The 16562-nt window shown below is 35.7% G+C and overlaps 1 protein-coding gene across 2 annotated transcripts in view; it reads left to right on the top strand.

Moving 5' to 3' along the window:
• The window catches only part of Mgtor (nuclear basket protein megator), a 676213-nt gene that overhangs the window by 493333 nt on the left and 166318 nt on the right, over positions 1–16562 (top strand). For both annotated transcript variants that reach the window (XM_090385135.1, XM_090385134.1), the window contains exon 41: positions 7611–7727. In XM_090385135.1, the coding sequence (XP_090241261.1) occupies positions 7611–7727 (117 nt within the window). The remainder of the gene's footprint in view (positions 1–7610; positions 7728–16562) is intronic.

Genomic DNA, 16562 nt, shown 5'->3' with positions numbered 1-16562 from the left:
CACTAGTCCCGGTGTGTCCCAAATAACCAGAATGGACTGTATATATAAGTTAGTAGTCATGAAGGGCAATGTGCTAATGTTACTTGACGGTAACGCTGGTTATGGAGAACAAAGGGCGAACGGAACTGTGATTGCAATCATGGTGAACAAAGCTGGGTGCTAAAATAAAGGGGAAGTAATAATGATTTTGGTGCCTTTTTTGAGGGCCAGTCGCCGAATTCAAAGGAGGAAATGGCAATAAGTGGGTATAGCCTCTCTTTCTGACATGCTATACCCATTCCTACTATAGGGAACGGGTATAGCAACCCCGAACTGCCCTAGCGCCAACTTTTTGCCTTCTTCAGTACTCTTTATGCTTTCCTATCTCCTATATTTTTATTTCTTGTGAGCAATTAGTTTACTGAATGCAATACCGAGATGCACCTTTTCTGATTTAAAACACTTTCCTCGCCTATACAAAGTTCAGCGACTGTATACCGCTACTTTGATAGCCATTTATTCCTTTCTATCCTGAGATGCATTCCTTCAAACTTTTAACCCTACCACTACCCCCCTTTAAATTTCATAACAAAATTTGGTTATATTAATTTTAATTTTACTATTTCGCTAATTTAACTTAACTTACTTTATTTATTTATCTATTTAAATCATTTGAACACATCTCCAACTTGAAACACATGGGGTAACTAGCCAACATAATCAATCAATTAATTTATTTTATTTAAAACTTTCCCGATTCCTTACACCAGGGGTCACTAGCCTACACCACATACTGGAGCCCACATTCTGTTTAAACATTTTATTTCTCCCCAACAGTACAGATCGCTACGGCCACATGTAAGTTATTCCTTTCTTGCTTTTTAAACTTGTTATTCTCTTATTCTTTACTTCCTGCCTCTGTCGGGTCAGCCATGAAATACAGCGCTGCATTATCAATATTAATATTAAAGTTAAACAAATTATTTTAACTGATTTAAACAAACCTACTTACCTACTTATTAGTATACCACGTGGGGGCTGTATTTCATGTCAGAAACAGAGGCTACACCCACTTATTGCCGTTTCCTCCTTTGATTTCGGCGGCTAACCCTTGAAAAAGGCGCTGAAATCACAGGACGAACAGCACTAAGTTATTCTTATTATTTCTTATTAATCGTTATTACTTCCCCTTTATCTTAGCTCCCGGCTTTGTTCACCATGATTGCAATCACAGTTCCATTTGCCCTTTGTTTTACCAGTCAAGTAACGTTAGCACATTTCCCTTCACGACTACTAACTTATGTAGAAATTGTGGTTGTTGTGTACTTTCTGCATATGCAGTATCCTAGGTCCATAATCCATTATTATTATTTCTATTATCATTATTATTTTTTTTATTTCTATTATTAATAATATTTTAAACTGTTGCTACCTTTAAAACATATATATATATATATATATATATATATATTATTCTTTTGTAATATGATAATTCATGTTGTATTTTATTTTTAATATGCTTTTGTAGTAGTTTTACTTAATTTATTTCTATCTCTAGCTTTTTCTGTTGTCCCAGTAGCTGTTTTAGCAATGCATGGGTACGAACAGAGTACATATTGTTATTCTTTTTGTATTATCGTTCTATTGTGGTTTATTCCGTTTTTGTTCATTTTCTTAATTACAAGTATTTTCTTAATTACATGTATTTTCTACACATAGGTATTATAGTTAATACATTACTGGTCTTTAAGCTAGCCTAATCTCGGTTATCTTAATTTTCCATGGCCTATACATTCAGGATTTTTCAGCTTGTTACGTATTGCTAAAAAAATCATATCAATTATTGATGAAAAATTGTAGCAATACTATTTTAAAACAATATGATATAATATTAAATATATTTACACATTTTTGCATTACATCATATGGACGTCAATCCCCTACTTCATCGGGGGCTTTGAGCGGATTGACGGTCCATTCGATGTAATGCATTTCTTACTTACCCGTTTCTGTTTGCATCTATCACAGCTTTGCTATTTTATCCAATTACTAAATTCTAAGTTTCTATTTTTAATTTTTAATTTTTTGGTCCCATGTTTATCTTAATTGCTATTAGTAAATCAGTATTATTTATTATAAATTTATTATGAACCCAATTAATTCCCCATAATTTCTACAGCAACTGTGATAGAATACACGAAGCCCAACGGGTAAGTTTATTTAATATATTGCATTAACATTACTTACTTGCTGTTTTTCAATGGAGGTCCTAGAGTTGAAGAGTCGAAAAAAGGGAAGTTTCCCGCCCTTAACTTGTTTTAAGGATGGCTATTTTTATTGCGCAGTCGCATTGACGTTTCAATGTGTTACTTCCATTAGGTTTCACGTTTCACTTCCATTAGGGTTGTGTGCCGATGGTGTATTGGCCGAAGTCCCCGATCTTCAGGCCAATGTCTATTATGGTGGTTTTGTAGTTGGATTTCGATGAATTTATTTAGTTGTGTATTTACATAATTTTTACATTTATTTCATGCCTTACCTCGGACAGTGCCGGTACCGCTTTTCCAAGGCGTAAAAGCACTTGATTGTCCAGAGGCAAAGCTATATACATATATACAGCCTCTTACCATGGGTGTGTGGGGGGGGTGAATTTTGGCAATAGGTCGTAGTGCAGTCAGGCGACGAGCCTCGCCTGAGTGCAATAGACCTAATAAATAAGGGGATACTCTTCTGAGCAAATACTATTATATTTTTAGCTGGCTTTTGATAAATGCATGTGGGTCTATATTGGGATGGCGTTTTCTACTAAACACCATAGTAAACACCATGGTTAAAGGTCTAAAAAGGGGGAAAGAAAATTACAAAATTTAAAATCTGATGCAAGATAAAATTCAATATTGATACATAATCAGGTTTTTGGTACTGTTGCACATGGAAGACTACTGTAGAAATTGGAGCAGTATGGCATTAAGGGCAAATTGCTACTATGGATAATGGGATGGTTGAGTGGGAGAAGGCAGAGAGTGGTAATCAATTTACACTGCTCTTCGTTGATTAATGTTATTAGTGGAGTTCCCCAGGGTTCAGTGTTGGGTCCATTGTTGTTTTCTGAATTTATTAATGATATTGTTGAAGGTATATCATGCTTAATGTATAAGTTTGCAGATGATATAAAGTTGGCAGGGTTGTTAATGACTCTAATGACAATACACTACTGCAACAGAACCTAAAAAAAGTTGAGCAGATGGGCTGAGAGGTAACAGTAATCCCAGAGTAACGTATCAACTCTGCGGTACCACACTAACAGTGGTAGAGAATGAAAAGGACCTGGGGGTAATTGTTCAGTCAGATATGAAGTTTTCTGAGTAGTGCAGACTGTCTACAAGAGTAGCTCATGGTGTCTTGACAATGATATACAAGAATATTTCTAGCAGGGATAAGGAGGTGATTATCCTCTTGGTTTAAAGCATTGGTCATGCCACACCTTGAGTACTGTATAGAGGTCTGGAGGCCTCATTTCAAGAAGGATGTAGAGCTGCTGGAACGAGTACAGAGAAGGGCAACAAGATTAGTGAATGGAACAAAGGGTTGCTCTTACGAAGAAAGGCTTAAGTTTTGCAAATTACAGTGTCTGGAGACTAGGCACCTGCGAGGTGACCTTGATTGAGGTGTATAAAGCCTTGAATGGTTTGAGCATGCACAATGCTGATGGGATTCTTCCTCTTGCTCAGAGTAATCATCTGAGAGGGTATAAATTCAAATTGAGGAAAGACAGTTGTAGGAACATTTGGGGTGAATGGATGGGTGAAATGGGAAGGTTTTTTTTTTTTTTTTTGGCTGCAGCTGTATAAGCTTTCTTTCTTGCATCAAATGCATCTACTAATGCAAAATTTCATCAGGGGTCTACATCTAATCATGTATCAATAACTGTGTTTCTGTACTTATCCATATTTGTGGAAGAAAAGTAAATAAATTTAAAGTTAAGTCAGAGTAAATAGGATCAGAACTTTCACAAAAATATAAGAACAGGGTAGTCCCAATGCAGTGTTTGTTGTAAAACATAAGACATTAAAGTAAAATTAGAAGTAAAATAGTAATAAAATTTAAAAAAAAGGTCTTGCACAACATAGATGCAATAATAGGTGACTGTAAGTGAGAATTAGCAAATGGCACAACTTAGAAAAATTTGTATAAGAATGTAATATTAAAAGATAAGGCGAGGGATGAAAGTGTAGATGAAAAAGACAAAGATAGTGAGAGTAAAGTAGGAATGTTCATATTGCACTAGTAGTAGTAGTAGTGGCATGTGATGCAAGAAAGCAAGTGTATGAGCTTATGCAGCATCAGCCAAAAAAAAAAAAAAAATCACACCAGTTCCTCCTTAAATTTATTCAACCTATCAACTTCCACAACGACAGATGGAAGTTTGTTCCAACAATTAACCACCCGATGGCTAAAGACAAATTTCCGCACATCTATTCTACATCTGTCTTTTCTTAATTTGAATTTATGCCGCCTTAGGTTCGTAATCTGAACAAGTGGAAGGATCCCATCAGAATTCAGCGTGCTCAACCCATTCAAGGCCTTAATACACCTCAATCAGATCGCCGCGCAGGTGTCTAGTCTCCAGCCACTGCAATTTACAGAACTTAAGCCTCTCTTGGTAAGAGGATCCTTTCATTCCCCTCACCAATCTTGTTGCTCTTCTCTGTACATGCTCAAGCAAATCGACATCCTTCCAAAAATGAGGCCTCCAGACCTGTATGCAGTACTCAAGGCGTGGCCTGACCATTGCCTTATACAGAGGGACAATCACCTCCTTTTCTCTGCTAGCAAAATTCCTATATATCATTGACAAAACCCCATGACCTGCCCTGGCAGCCTGTCTACATTGCTCAGAAAACTTCATATCTGACTGCACAATTACTCCCAGGTCTTTTTCATTTTCTACCACCTTAAGTGTAGTACCACACAGTTGGTACGTTTCTCTGGGGTTACTTCTACTCATATACAGTACTTTGCATTTGTCAAGGTTAAAGTTCAGTTGCCACTTCTTAGCCCATCTGCTCAAATTATCTAGATCCTCTTGCAGTAGCACACTGCCATGACTGTCATTAACAACCCTGCCAACCTTTGTATCATCTGCAAACTTCGACATTAAGCCTGATATGCCTTCATCAATATCATTGATAAATATCCAAAACAACTGTGGACCCAACACCAAACCCTGTGGGACTCCACTAATAACATTAGTCCACGAAAAGCAGCACCTATGATTACCACCCTCTGTATTCTCCCACTCAACCATCCTTTTATCCATTCTAGCAACTTACCCTTAATACCATTCTGCTCCAATTTGTACAGTGTCATTCTTCCATTCACAACAGTGTCAAAAGCTTTCCTGAAATTCAAGTATATGTATGATATCAAAATTATTTTGATATCATATCATACAGCATAATAGCTTTACGAACGTGAAAAAAAAAATAATGAATAAATAAATAAAAGTAGAAAGGTAAAAATCTGAGTAAAGAATATTAAAAGATACTCAGACGAGCTGGGATTATAAAGTACCATCCTTTCAGAAAGGGCCCTGGCTAAGAGAGAGTTAGTATAAAGAGAGGCTAATACCAGGTGCTTGCAATGTAAGAATTTTGTAAAATGCCAAAAAAAGAGCCGAAAATATAGAAACCGAAAAATTACGAGGAAATAGATACTTGCGAATAGTGAGTACAAAATAGATACCTGGAATTTCCATGTAATGCACAGTAAATAGCTAAAGGTGGGAAAAAATTGGGAAGATATCCAACTGAGATATAAAACTGTAGTTGGATTTATCTGTATAACTGACACCAATGCAGTAACACATTAGAAAGAATGCTTGGGACTAGCAATAATTTATAGTGAAATGCGGAATAGTGAATTTCATTTAAGTGCAATAACTTAAATGAAAGCTATAAAAAGTGGATAGAATCACTCACCTCTATAGTCGCTTTTGGTATAGTATGTGTGTAAAGATACATAAGTGGAACATAGGAAAGGCGAAAGTAACATAGAGCATAATTATAGTGACATGAACTTATATAGTGCAAATAGATAGCTGAAAGATATACTTTACATAGCTAGATTTTGTAGACAAAAAAGTTGAAAATATTAGGGAAAATTGGAAAAGTTCAAAGATGAAATAATAATGCCTATTTCAGAAATGTAACTGAATATTATGGGAGTGACAAATCTAGTAGATCCAAAAGCAATAAAATAGCTGTTAAAGGCTCCATCATTTAAAATAAGATCATATAGGTCAAGATTAATTGACTGAAGTCCAAATGGTAAGGTGATTATGCATCAGAAGCTTTGGAGATTGTATAAGGAAAGCCTTACTACAGTATATAATTATTATTATTATTATTATTATTATTTATTATTTTTTTAAAATCCAAGATAGAACTGTTTGCAAAATTGGAACCGTAGACAATTCCAGTTGTAAAAATGAATAGATCCAATGGTGACTGAGGAGAATAACAGCAGAAATATAAGATGATAACACATCATGATCACCGTGGAATCTTTAGGTAAAAATGTTCAAAGAGCTAACTGATATTAAAACGGAAGGATAGTATATGACCCATAGTGATGTGTTGGAGACCATAAGAAGATATATTCAAATTAGTAAAAATATTGGTAGATCCAGGATATAAAATACTATATAGGATGAACAAGGTAATAAAATGTAACTTCTTTTGAAAAGTGAAGTCTTCTTTACATCTGATTTATTAAAAGCTTGGAATAAAGAAGTTATGAAATTTTTTTTATTAAGTTCTTTAATTTGCAATCAAATATAACAGAATTTTGAGTTACTCTTCAGCAATCTCATGCATAATACTATCATTCTGTGACAGTATTATGCATGTGATTGCTGGAAAAAAAAAACGACATGACAATAGCTAAATATGGATATTCTTCTATCAAGCATAAGTAAATAAATATCAGTCTATTTGTTAAGTAGTTACAACCAACAGTTTTGTTTGTTTACTATTTATTTTTATTTGTGTTTTACTCTTGCTTTTTCTAATTTTATTTAACATTTGAATCCTGCCTCTATTTTAATTGCCTCAATTAAATATTCTGGAATATATATATTTTGTTTGCTGTGTGAGAAGCTAAGATCTCACACAGTTTTTTAACTCTTCTGTTTATTGAAGATTCTGGTGTCTTTTTTTTTTTTTTAAGTGAAGTCTTCCATTATGCTAGTTGTAGAACATCCAGATATTACATATACTTCCATTCTGTTTCCTATGTTCCATTAATGGACATATCTACTTTACTAGCATGAATATTGCTTATTTATGACACTAGGTCTTTATTAATATAATCTCATATTTCAGTCCAACCATATTGCTGCTATCTGCAGTAAACACCACACATGTCTACAGTATCTTATATACCATTTTAGTGAAAATTGAAAGTAGGTCTTTAATTTTCAAAATTTGTAAACAACTCTTTTTATGTCCTGTTGTAATACCTTGTTTGCTATTAATGAGCTCTTGCCTCAGAAATTTTTCAGAAAAAGAAAGGAGGATCTTTAGAGGTAGACTTTTTAATTCTTTAATAATATGTTAAAATTTCATTAGGATCAAATGAAGCTGAACCTATTGCACAGTCAGATTCTCAGTTAGGTCCAGTACTAAAGCCTGCTTCTACCACCACTCCAGTAACAGCTCTTGTAAGCCCCAGAATTGAAGAATCGGGTAAGCAAAATAAAATTTTGTGCTTCTATATTACTGTTCCTGTTTATCATTGAAAAAAAAGTTACCATAGTAAAATATTGACAATTTATCAGTGAATTATAATATGGGATACAGAATGTTTCATCTTGATACTATTTTTGTGCTTCTATATTACTGTTCCTGTTTACCTTGGAAAAATATTGACAATTTGTCAGTGAATTATAGTATGGGATACGATAGCGTGAATCAGAGCTGTAATATTCAATACGTTCTACGTTGATATTAATATTTGTAAAATAATAAGAGGAGTTTACCTCAATATAGTACATAGAACACTTCCATATGATACTTTCCAGAAATTAAAACAAAAAATCAAAAACTTACATTAGAGTAAAAAATAAATAATTAAAAACCAATTTAACGCAATTAAAAAGAATCTAACGAAAATATTCATAACGATTTTTCTTCCTGAAGGTGCCAACACTTTTCAACCATATGTTGTGATCACAGGGATGAAAATTACAGAATAGGGTTGAACCTGAAACTTAAATAGTGATTATTTGTCGTCGTGCATGTGCGTAAAGGTCCACGCATCAGAGATCAAATATGGCCACTGAACATTAACAGAATTCTCATGTAATTTAATTTCTATGGTGTCTGCAATTAATAGTCACGTATAATTACGTTGAACATTAAGTATTTTGGCCTCATTAAATAAAAAAGTATGTTTTTTGTTAATGGCATGAAAGGCTAATTCTGACGCTGCTGAACGAGAAGCAGGAACTGAGGCTTTGTGTTGATTTACACGAATATTCAGAGAAAATCATGTCGAGCCTTGGTAAGACAAGTCGCAATCACTGCAAGAAATGTATCCCAGATATTAATTTCTGGAGAGTATCATATGGAAGTGTTCTACATACTATATTGAGGTAAACTCCTCTTAATTGATATTTAATATTTTACAAATATTAATATCAACGTAGAATGTATTGAGTATTACAGCTCTGATTCTCACTATCTAATTCATTTTTTAAACTCTTATTGACTATTTCATTCACTTCCTGTTTCTCCAGGTGTAATCTATTGACACACACAATTACGGGGGATTTTTTGAATGGCTTGGTGCAAAATTACATTAAATCAACACTAAGATACTCGGCCCAAAGTTACCATATTTCTTTTCCAAAATATTGCCTTCAAAACAACATCATTCCGAAATTTGCCAGGGTTAATTTTAATCAAAAAATTTCAGGCATAAAACAACTAACACTGGCCACATTGCGTTATATTGTTAAGCTTGCCTTAAAATCTCAATATTCGAATAAACAGAAATACCTCTCCCGGGTTAGGAAGCTTCGCGATAAATTAAAAAATTATCTACATCCGAATGATTGGTCTGTATTGAAGACCTCTATAGATTTGTGACGGAAAGCACAGGCCTCAAAAATAAAAAACACACATTCATGCAAATTCTAGCACATTGTCGCAGGCTTGCAACCAAGTACATACGAGTTGGGTGACCACCCCCCCCACAGACACATAACGTACTACCACAGAATACATCAACTAGGTCACGAACGCCTCCTCACCCAGTATTCAACAAACCAACATATCAATAGGTTACAAATTTTTCCTCGTGTACGCTATCGCAGGACCAGATTTCACTTTTATCAAAAGGACTAAATTATAATTTACCACCTCAAAAACTACCTAAAAAACAATGCATAATTGATATTGAATTTGGACTTCATAATGTTCCACAAAAAGATTTATTTATTCAACAAGTTAACCAAGTAGTTTTCATCCTTAGCCACACATGTATATAGCATTATAAAACCCTTTAGACAGGTAATACAATTTGGGATTAAGAACTACGATACATTATTTAATAATCTTAAAGACTGTAGACTTGGCGACAATGACAATTTATTCTCACTAGATGTTACCTCGTTATATACGAATGTAAACGTTGAATACATATTAGATTATTTTGGATATGTTAAATAATAACTCGATACTGATTAATTATACGAAGCTACCTATTAAGGAAATTTTTCACTTAATTAAACTGTTAGTTGAGGCCAACTATATCACCTTTCAAGACAAGATGTACAAACAAATTTTTGGATTGCCAATGGGTTTGAGCCTGAGCGGCTTAATGTTAGAGATCTATCTCTCAACGATTGAGCATATACATTTGACACCTTTTCAACCCCGTATCACATACTATGGGAGGTATTTAGACGATGTTCTAGTTATAACTGATAGTAGTACTATCCAAGACATTTTACATTCATTTAATAATATTCATTCTAGACTCAAATTTACATTGGAAAGGGAGGATACGGATACAAAGTCATTAAACTTTATAAATTTCACGCTTACTTGGGACTCGAATAAATTCCAATTTAGCATCTATCGAAAACCTACGAACACCGGTATGCTTCTACATTATAATAGTTATCACCCATTCGATTATCTTTAATCAATTTCTAAATCCTTCAGGTTGTCACAGACAATCTCTCAGATATGCCAGACAAGCTGTACTTGCTACCTGGGAATCTAAAACGCTGATGGAACTGATATTCGGGTGACACTCAAGTCACCCAGATATTGAATTTCGACCCAATTTCGGCAAAATACGGATGGTCTGTGACAGCCAAATCCTCTGCTTGCACCTTCACGATGGTGGGACTGTGAGTAATCCTGGGTATAACCTCCATGCACAAGTACATGGTGGGTGACCACCCAGGTGTGAACCAACATAAGCAGGGGTGGAGGTGTGGCGCCCACACCACATGGAGGAATGCCGCCCCTCTATGTTACCAGGCAGTACTCGGTGGTAGATGACTCTCATCAACCGGTGCAATACCACCACTTTGCTTATTTTATGCTTGAAGTGGTGGAACCCATGTTTAGTCTCTAGAGCTAAGTTCCGGTCAACCCTTCCCTATGTCTTCCATCGTGCAGTATGATTGATGCCTTTTGAAGTTATGATGAACATCGCGGCGAGATCCAGTATTCCTTACATTTCGAGGGTACAGCTCTAAAACGGTGTTCACAGGCCGGCCGCTAGTAAGTACACCAGACCGAACCTATTGGTAATTCTCTAGGAGGCTTCCGGATAAGATAGTGACTGGAGGGAGTCCGAGTAGTGTGTATGCAGGGAGCATTATCGAGGCCATGTTATTTGAAGGATCTGGGTATATACTTACTATGTGTACACCATATCCAAAAATTTCATTACTTCATACAGCATGTCCCACTCACTTTTTCTTACTATTGAATACACCATGAATTGTCAAACTAATAGATCAAGCTTATCTGCGAAGAGATCTAAACCTCCCAAGCAGTTCCTAATTCATTTCACAAATATACGTGGTCTCAATTCTAATCTCAACGATGTCCATTTTGCAGTCTGCCAAACCCCATGTACTTTTTCTGACAGAATCTCAGTTATTGGTTGATTCAACTACTGCTCATCTCAGCTACCCAAATTATTTGCTGTATGATTCCTTTCGCCTCAAAGATGGTACTTGTGCATATGTCCGTTCTGATATTCCCTGTCAGAGACTTGGCAATTTGGAATCTCCTCTCTTTGATCTTCTCTGGCTTAAAATCTCTCTACCTCATTGTGTCAAATTCATCTGTTGTCTCTGCCGTTCTCCCAATTCCACTAATCACTTGGAGCTCTTTGACTACTTCTCTTTGCAACTTGACTTTCTCCAGTCCAACTTTCCTGTCAATGAGGTAATTTTCCTTGGTGATTTTAATGTTCACAACTCCAGCTGGCTTCCGTTTTCTAGTCACATTGACCCAGCTGGTCGAGATGTTGAGGCTTTTGCAATTACTAATGACCTTGCATAGATTGTTCATTTACCTACAAGAATACTGGACAATCCTAATGATACAGCCAATACGCTTGATCTTTTTCTCACAAACAACCCTTCTAAGTACACGGTCGATGTGAGAGGTCCTTTAGGCACTTCAGATCACAACGTGGTGATTGTCTCTTCTCCAATGGAACCTTATTCTCGTGGCTATTCCCAACCTCGTATTGTTTGGCATTACAAGAATGCAAAATGGGATGACCTGCGAGACTTCTTTTCTTCTTTTCCTTGGTCGGATTACTGTTTCAAAACTTCTGATATCAACGTTTGCTCACATCGGGTCAGTGAAATTATTCTTGTAGGAATGGAATCCTTTATTCCACACTCCACTTTAAAATCTCATCCTTTATCTAAACCTCTGTTTCCCAATAAATGTGCTAAGACTGTTCAAGAGAAGAATGTTGCATATCGTAATTGGTTTTTTTCTAATTCTCCAGTTTCATTTTCTGCTTATACCAAAACTCACAACAATTGTAAGGCAGTAATTAATCAGTCCAAACTAGAGTTTGAGCAGGCTAAGAGTAGAAAACTTGCTTCTTGCCCTAATGGTAGCCGAGCATTCTGGTCTCTTGCCAAAGCTATTGGCCGCAAGTTTTGCCCATCTCTGCTCCCACCTCTGTCCAAACCAGATGGTTCTGTTATCACTCAGCCAAGGATAAAGCTGACCTGCTAAGATCCCATTTTTCTTCCAACTCATGTATTAATGATCTTGGTAAAATACCTCCCACCATTCCCAACACGCTCCATTCAATGCCTCCTGTGGTCTTCCGTCAAAACGATGTCAGAAGGATTTTGAAGAATCTTGATGCTAAGAAAGCTCCAGATCCCGATTGTATTTCTCCACTTGTTCTCAAAACGTGTGCTCCTAAACTTACTCCTATTCTTTGCCACCTTTTTTCACTTTCTTATTCCAAAGGTGTTTTTCCTTCTGCTTGGAAATTTGCTCATATCCAGCCAGTTTCCAAAAAGGGTGACAAATCCCTCCTATCCAATTATCGTCCTATTGCAATTACTTCTACTCTTTCTAAAGTAATGCAGAAATCAATTAGCTGCCAACTCTTAAACTACCTAGAAACCTTCCATCTGATCAACGATCGCCAGTATGGATTCCGTCAATGTCGATCCACTGGTGATATTCTGGCTATGTTTACCCATTTATGGACTAATTCAATGGAAAGGTTCGGTGAAACACAAGTAGTTACTCTTGACATCTGAAAGGCTTTCGATCGTGTTTGGCATAAAGGTCTTCTAAACAAGCTTCCATCTTATGGTTTGCCAACTGTTTTTAGTAATTGGTTATCCAATTTTCTCTCTGATCGCTCACTGAGGGCGATGGAAGATGGCTCTCTGTCTTCTAAATTCTCCACCAATGCCGGTGTCCCCCAAGGTTCAGTTCTTTCTCCCACTCTTTTCCTCTTGTATATTAATGACCTTCTTCCATTGAAGGTCGATGTTTTGCCAATGATAGCACCTTGCATTCCACTTTTTATTTTGAGAAACCTTGTCCTGCTCAATCAGCTTCGACTTCTCGAAAATCTGCTACCAATTCCTTAAATGCCAATCTTCAGGTAATTCTCCAGTGGGGCAAAGACTACTTAGTTGATTTCAACCCTTCTAAAACTCAGTTTTGTCTTATATTTCGCAAAAAGGATTCTTCTGCTCCTATGCTTATCTTTAGTGACACTCCGATTTCTAGGCAAAATAATATATCTCATTTGGGGATTACCCCGACTTCTAATCTCTCTTGGCACAAGCACATTACAAATATTGCTTCCTCTGCATCTAAAAAACTTTGTTTTCTCTTTCGCTCTCGGCGTTACTTTTCTTCCAAACAGCTGCTCACTCTGTATAAATCGCAAATCTACCCTGCCATGGAATATTGTTCCCACATCTGGGGGTGGTGCTCCCAAAACCTCTCTCAGACTTCTTGATTCCATTCAGAAGAGGGCAGTTAGGTTAATTAATGATTCATCTCTAACAGAGTCTCTCCACTCGCTGGCTCATAGACGTACTGTTTCTGCTGCATGCCTCTTCTACAGATACTTCCATGGGCACTGTTCTTCTGAATTGGCTTCTATAATTCCCGCTCTCTCTCTCTCTCTCTCTCTCTCTCTCTCTCTCTCTCTCTCTCTCTCTCTCTCTCTCTCTCTCTCTCTCTTTTTCAAAACCGTCCGAACACGTGCCGCCAACAGCCAACATCCATTTACTGTCCAACTTCAAACTCCCAGAACCAACTTTTCATCTTCCTCGTTTATTCATCCAACTGCTGTTTTCTGGAACAACCTTCCTTCATACGTATTTCCTAAAAATTACAGTCTACAGAAGTTCTAGTCCAATGTCAACAATTCTCCAACCCAAGCACGGTACTAACTACTATAGGTTCTAATACCTCTCGTGTTTGGGGTTTACATAAAAAAAAAAAAAAAAAAAATACCTATAAATATTCAATGACGGAATCTGCTTTGGGCTCAGAAATACAAATATTAACTATCAGGTTCTTAAACAGGGGTTATCCCCTTGCCACAATAAACCAAATTAGGGTACAGGCTAAGGATAGGATACGAAATACTACCACCAAACAACAATAGTAATATCAAAAAATACTTTATTTCTGTCCCATATGTTGAACAGTGGCACAAACAGCTTAATAGATTCCTAAAAGTATCGAATTTAAAATTGTGGTCAGGCCAATACGGAAATTACACACTATACTGAACAATCGCTTGGTTCTTTCCACATTCGCAACACAAATTAATGATCTGGTGTGCAACATTTCTTGCGGTGATTGCGACTCGTCTTACCAAGGTTCAACGCGATTTTCTCTGAATATTCATGTAAATCAACGTGAAGCCTCAGTTCATGCTTCTTGTTCAGCAGCGTCAGAATTAGCCTTTCATGCCATTAACGAAAAACATACTTTTTTATTTAACGAGGCCAAAATACTTAATGTTCAACGTAATTGTATGCAACTATTAATTGCAGAAACCATAGAAATTAAATTATACAAGAATTCTCTTAATGTTCGTTGGCCATATTTGATCTCCGATGCGTGGACCTTTACATACATGCGCGAAGACAAATAATCACTATTTAAGTTTCCCGTTCAACCCCATTCGGTAATTTTCATTCCTGTGATCACGATATACAGTCGAAAAGTGTTGTCAGCTTCAGGAAGGAAAATCGTTTTGACTATTTTCGTTAGATTCTTTTTAATTTTTAATTGCATTAAATTGATTTTTAATTGTGTTAAATTGGTTTTAATTATTTATTTTTTACTCTAATGTAAGTTTTCGATTTTTTCGTTTTAATTTCTGGTGAGTATCATACGGAAGTGTTCTACATACTATATTGAGGTAAACTCCTCTTATTATTTTACAAATATGGGATACAGAATGATGTTTCACCTTGATACTATTTTCATTTTATTTTATAATTAATATTATCCAGTATTCATCTTATTGAAATCACCCTTATAAAACTGCAATAGACTTCTGATTGTACTACGTGGACAGTCAGGAGTCTGCTGAACATTATTCATTTGTTGATGATTATCCATGCACAATTTTTCTTTTTTTAAATTAAATTTTAATTGATGAGTTTAAAGTTTATGAAACACCGACTTTTTTTCTTTTTTTCTTTTGGCTGATGCTGCATAAGCTCATACGCTTGCTTTCTTGCATCACATGCCATTATTACTACTACTACATGTTCTCTCTATATTAAACCATCCTTTCATCCCTTCATTCTCTCTCACATCTTTCTCTCTCTCTCTCTCTCTCTCTCTCTCTCTCTCTCTCTCTCTCTCTCTCTCTCCCCCTTACACAAAATTTAATTTTTATGGGTACATGTAACAAAGGGTAACCACTATAAACGAAGTTTCCTTACCAAAACTTTGAATTGCATATTAAAAATCACGTTGTGACATTTGGCAGTTGAGGAAGGCATATCATATCCTTCTATTCATGTTTAAATTTTCTAAATTATTCATTTATGTGCACAGATGTGTGCTAAGATGTAAGTGTCACACTTAGCCACGCCTGGCAAAAACTGCGGCCTCAAGTTATAAACCACCCAAGCCAACCCAATGTGAATTCTAGTTCTTGGAATGGCTGCTGGTGTATGATATGGACTCACTGGCTTCCTTCTTATGTGAGATCATCCAGATTATCAAGTTCTGATTGAAGATGAAATTGCATTGCATGTTTTTGAAGAGGAAAAGGAACAGAAGCAGGAGCAGTCAGATGAGGAAAATGTTCGTCCTGTTCACATTGAAACATTTACAGCTTTTGAAACAGTACTGAAATGGTTGGAAATGCAACATGAATTTGGTTTAATGAAAGTGTCATTTAAGAAGCATTCAAGATTTTTGTTCTAAGAAAAGGTAATGTAGCTTAAAACAAAGGAAAATTGATTAATATTTTATGTAATAAAAATTATACAGTATTTGTTAAATTTGTTTCCCCATAAAAGTAATATTGTATGTGCTTATATGTTAATGGGCTTACAATAGTTAGTACATAACTCTGGGTTAAAAAATATGTAATGTTTATAGTAATAGTCTTGTAAACATGTTCTGGGTGGCCAAATTTTGAAGTGTTAATTAGTTCGTATAAATAAATTTGTGTATGCATACGTATATTGTAAACATGCCTATTGGTATGAATTCATACCTCTTAAAAAGCATGTTATAACTGAGCAGAAAATGGAAATTGAACACACAAAACACTGCATATCTTGTCTTATCAAGAAGCCACAAAAGGTACAGTTTATGGGAATACAAAGTATTTCGATTACCAGACATTCATTATAAGTGCAAGTTTATTAATCTTGTCGATGCTTGCTTTACTAATACATCACAAATACATTAGCCACCTGATGATTCATGGACACTATGCATTTCTTCATAAAGTAAGAGTTCATAAATAGTGAGTGACTTTTTCCATAGAAGTTATTTCTTCCAAGAAAT

The sequence above is a fragment of the Mastigoproctus giganteus genome, chromosome 11, assembly GCF_048544385.1.
Source record: "Mastigoproctus giganteus isolate SK-2022 chromosome 11, ASM4854438v1, whole genome shotgun sequence".
Taxonomy (NCBI): Eukaryota; Metazoa; Arthropoda; class Arachnida; order Uropygi; family Thelyphonidae; genus Mastigoproctus; species Mastigoproctus giganteus.
This window is presented reverse-complemented; position numbering and strand designations above follow the sequence as displayed.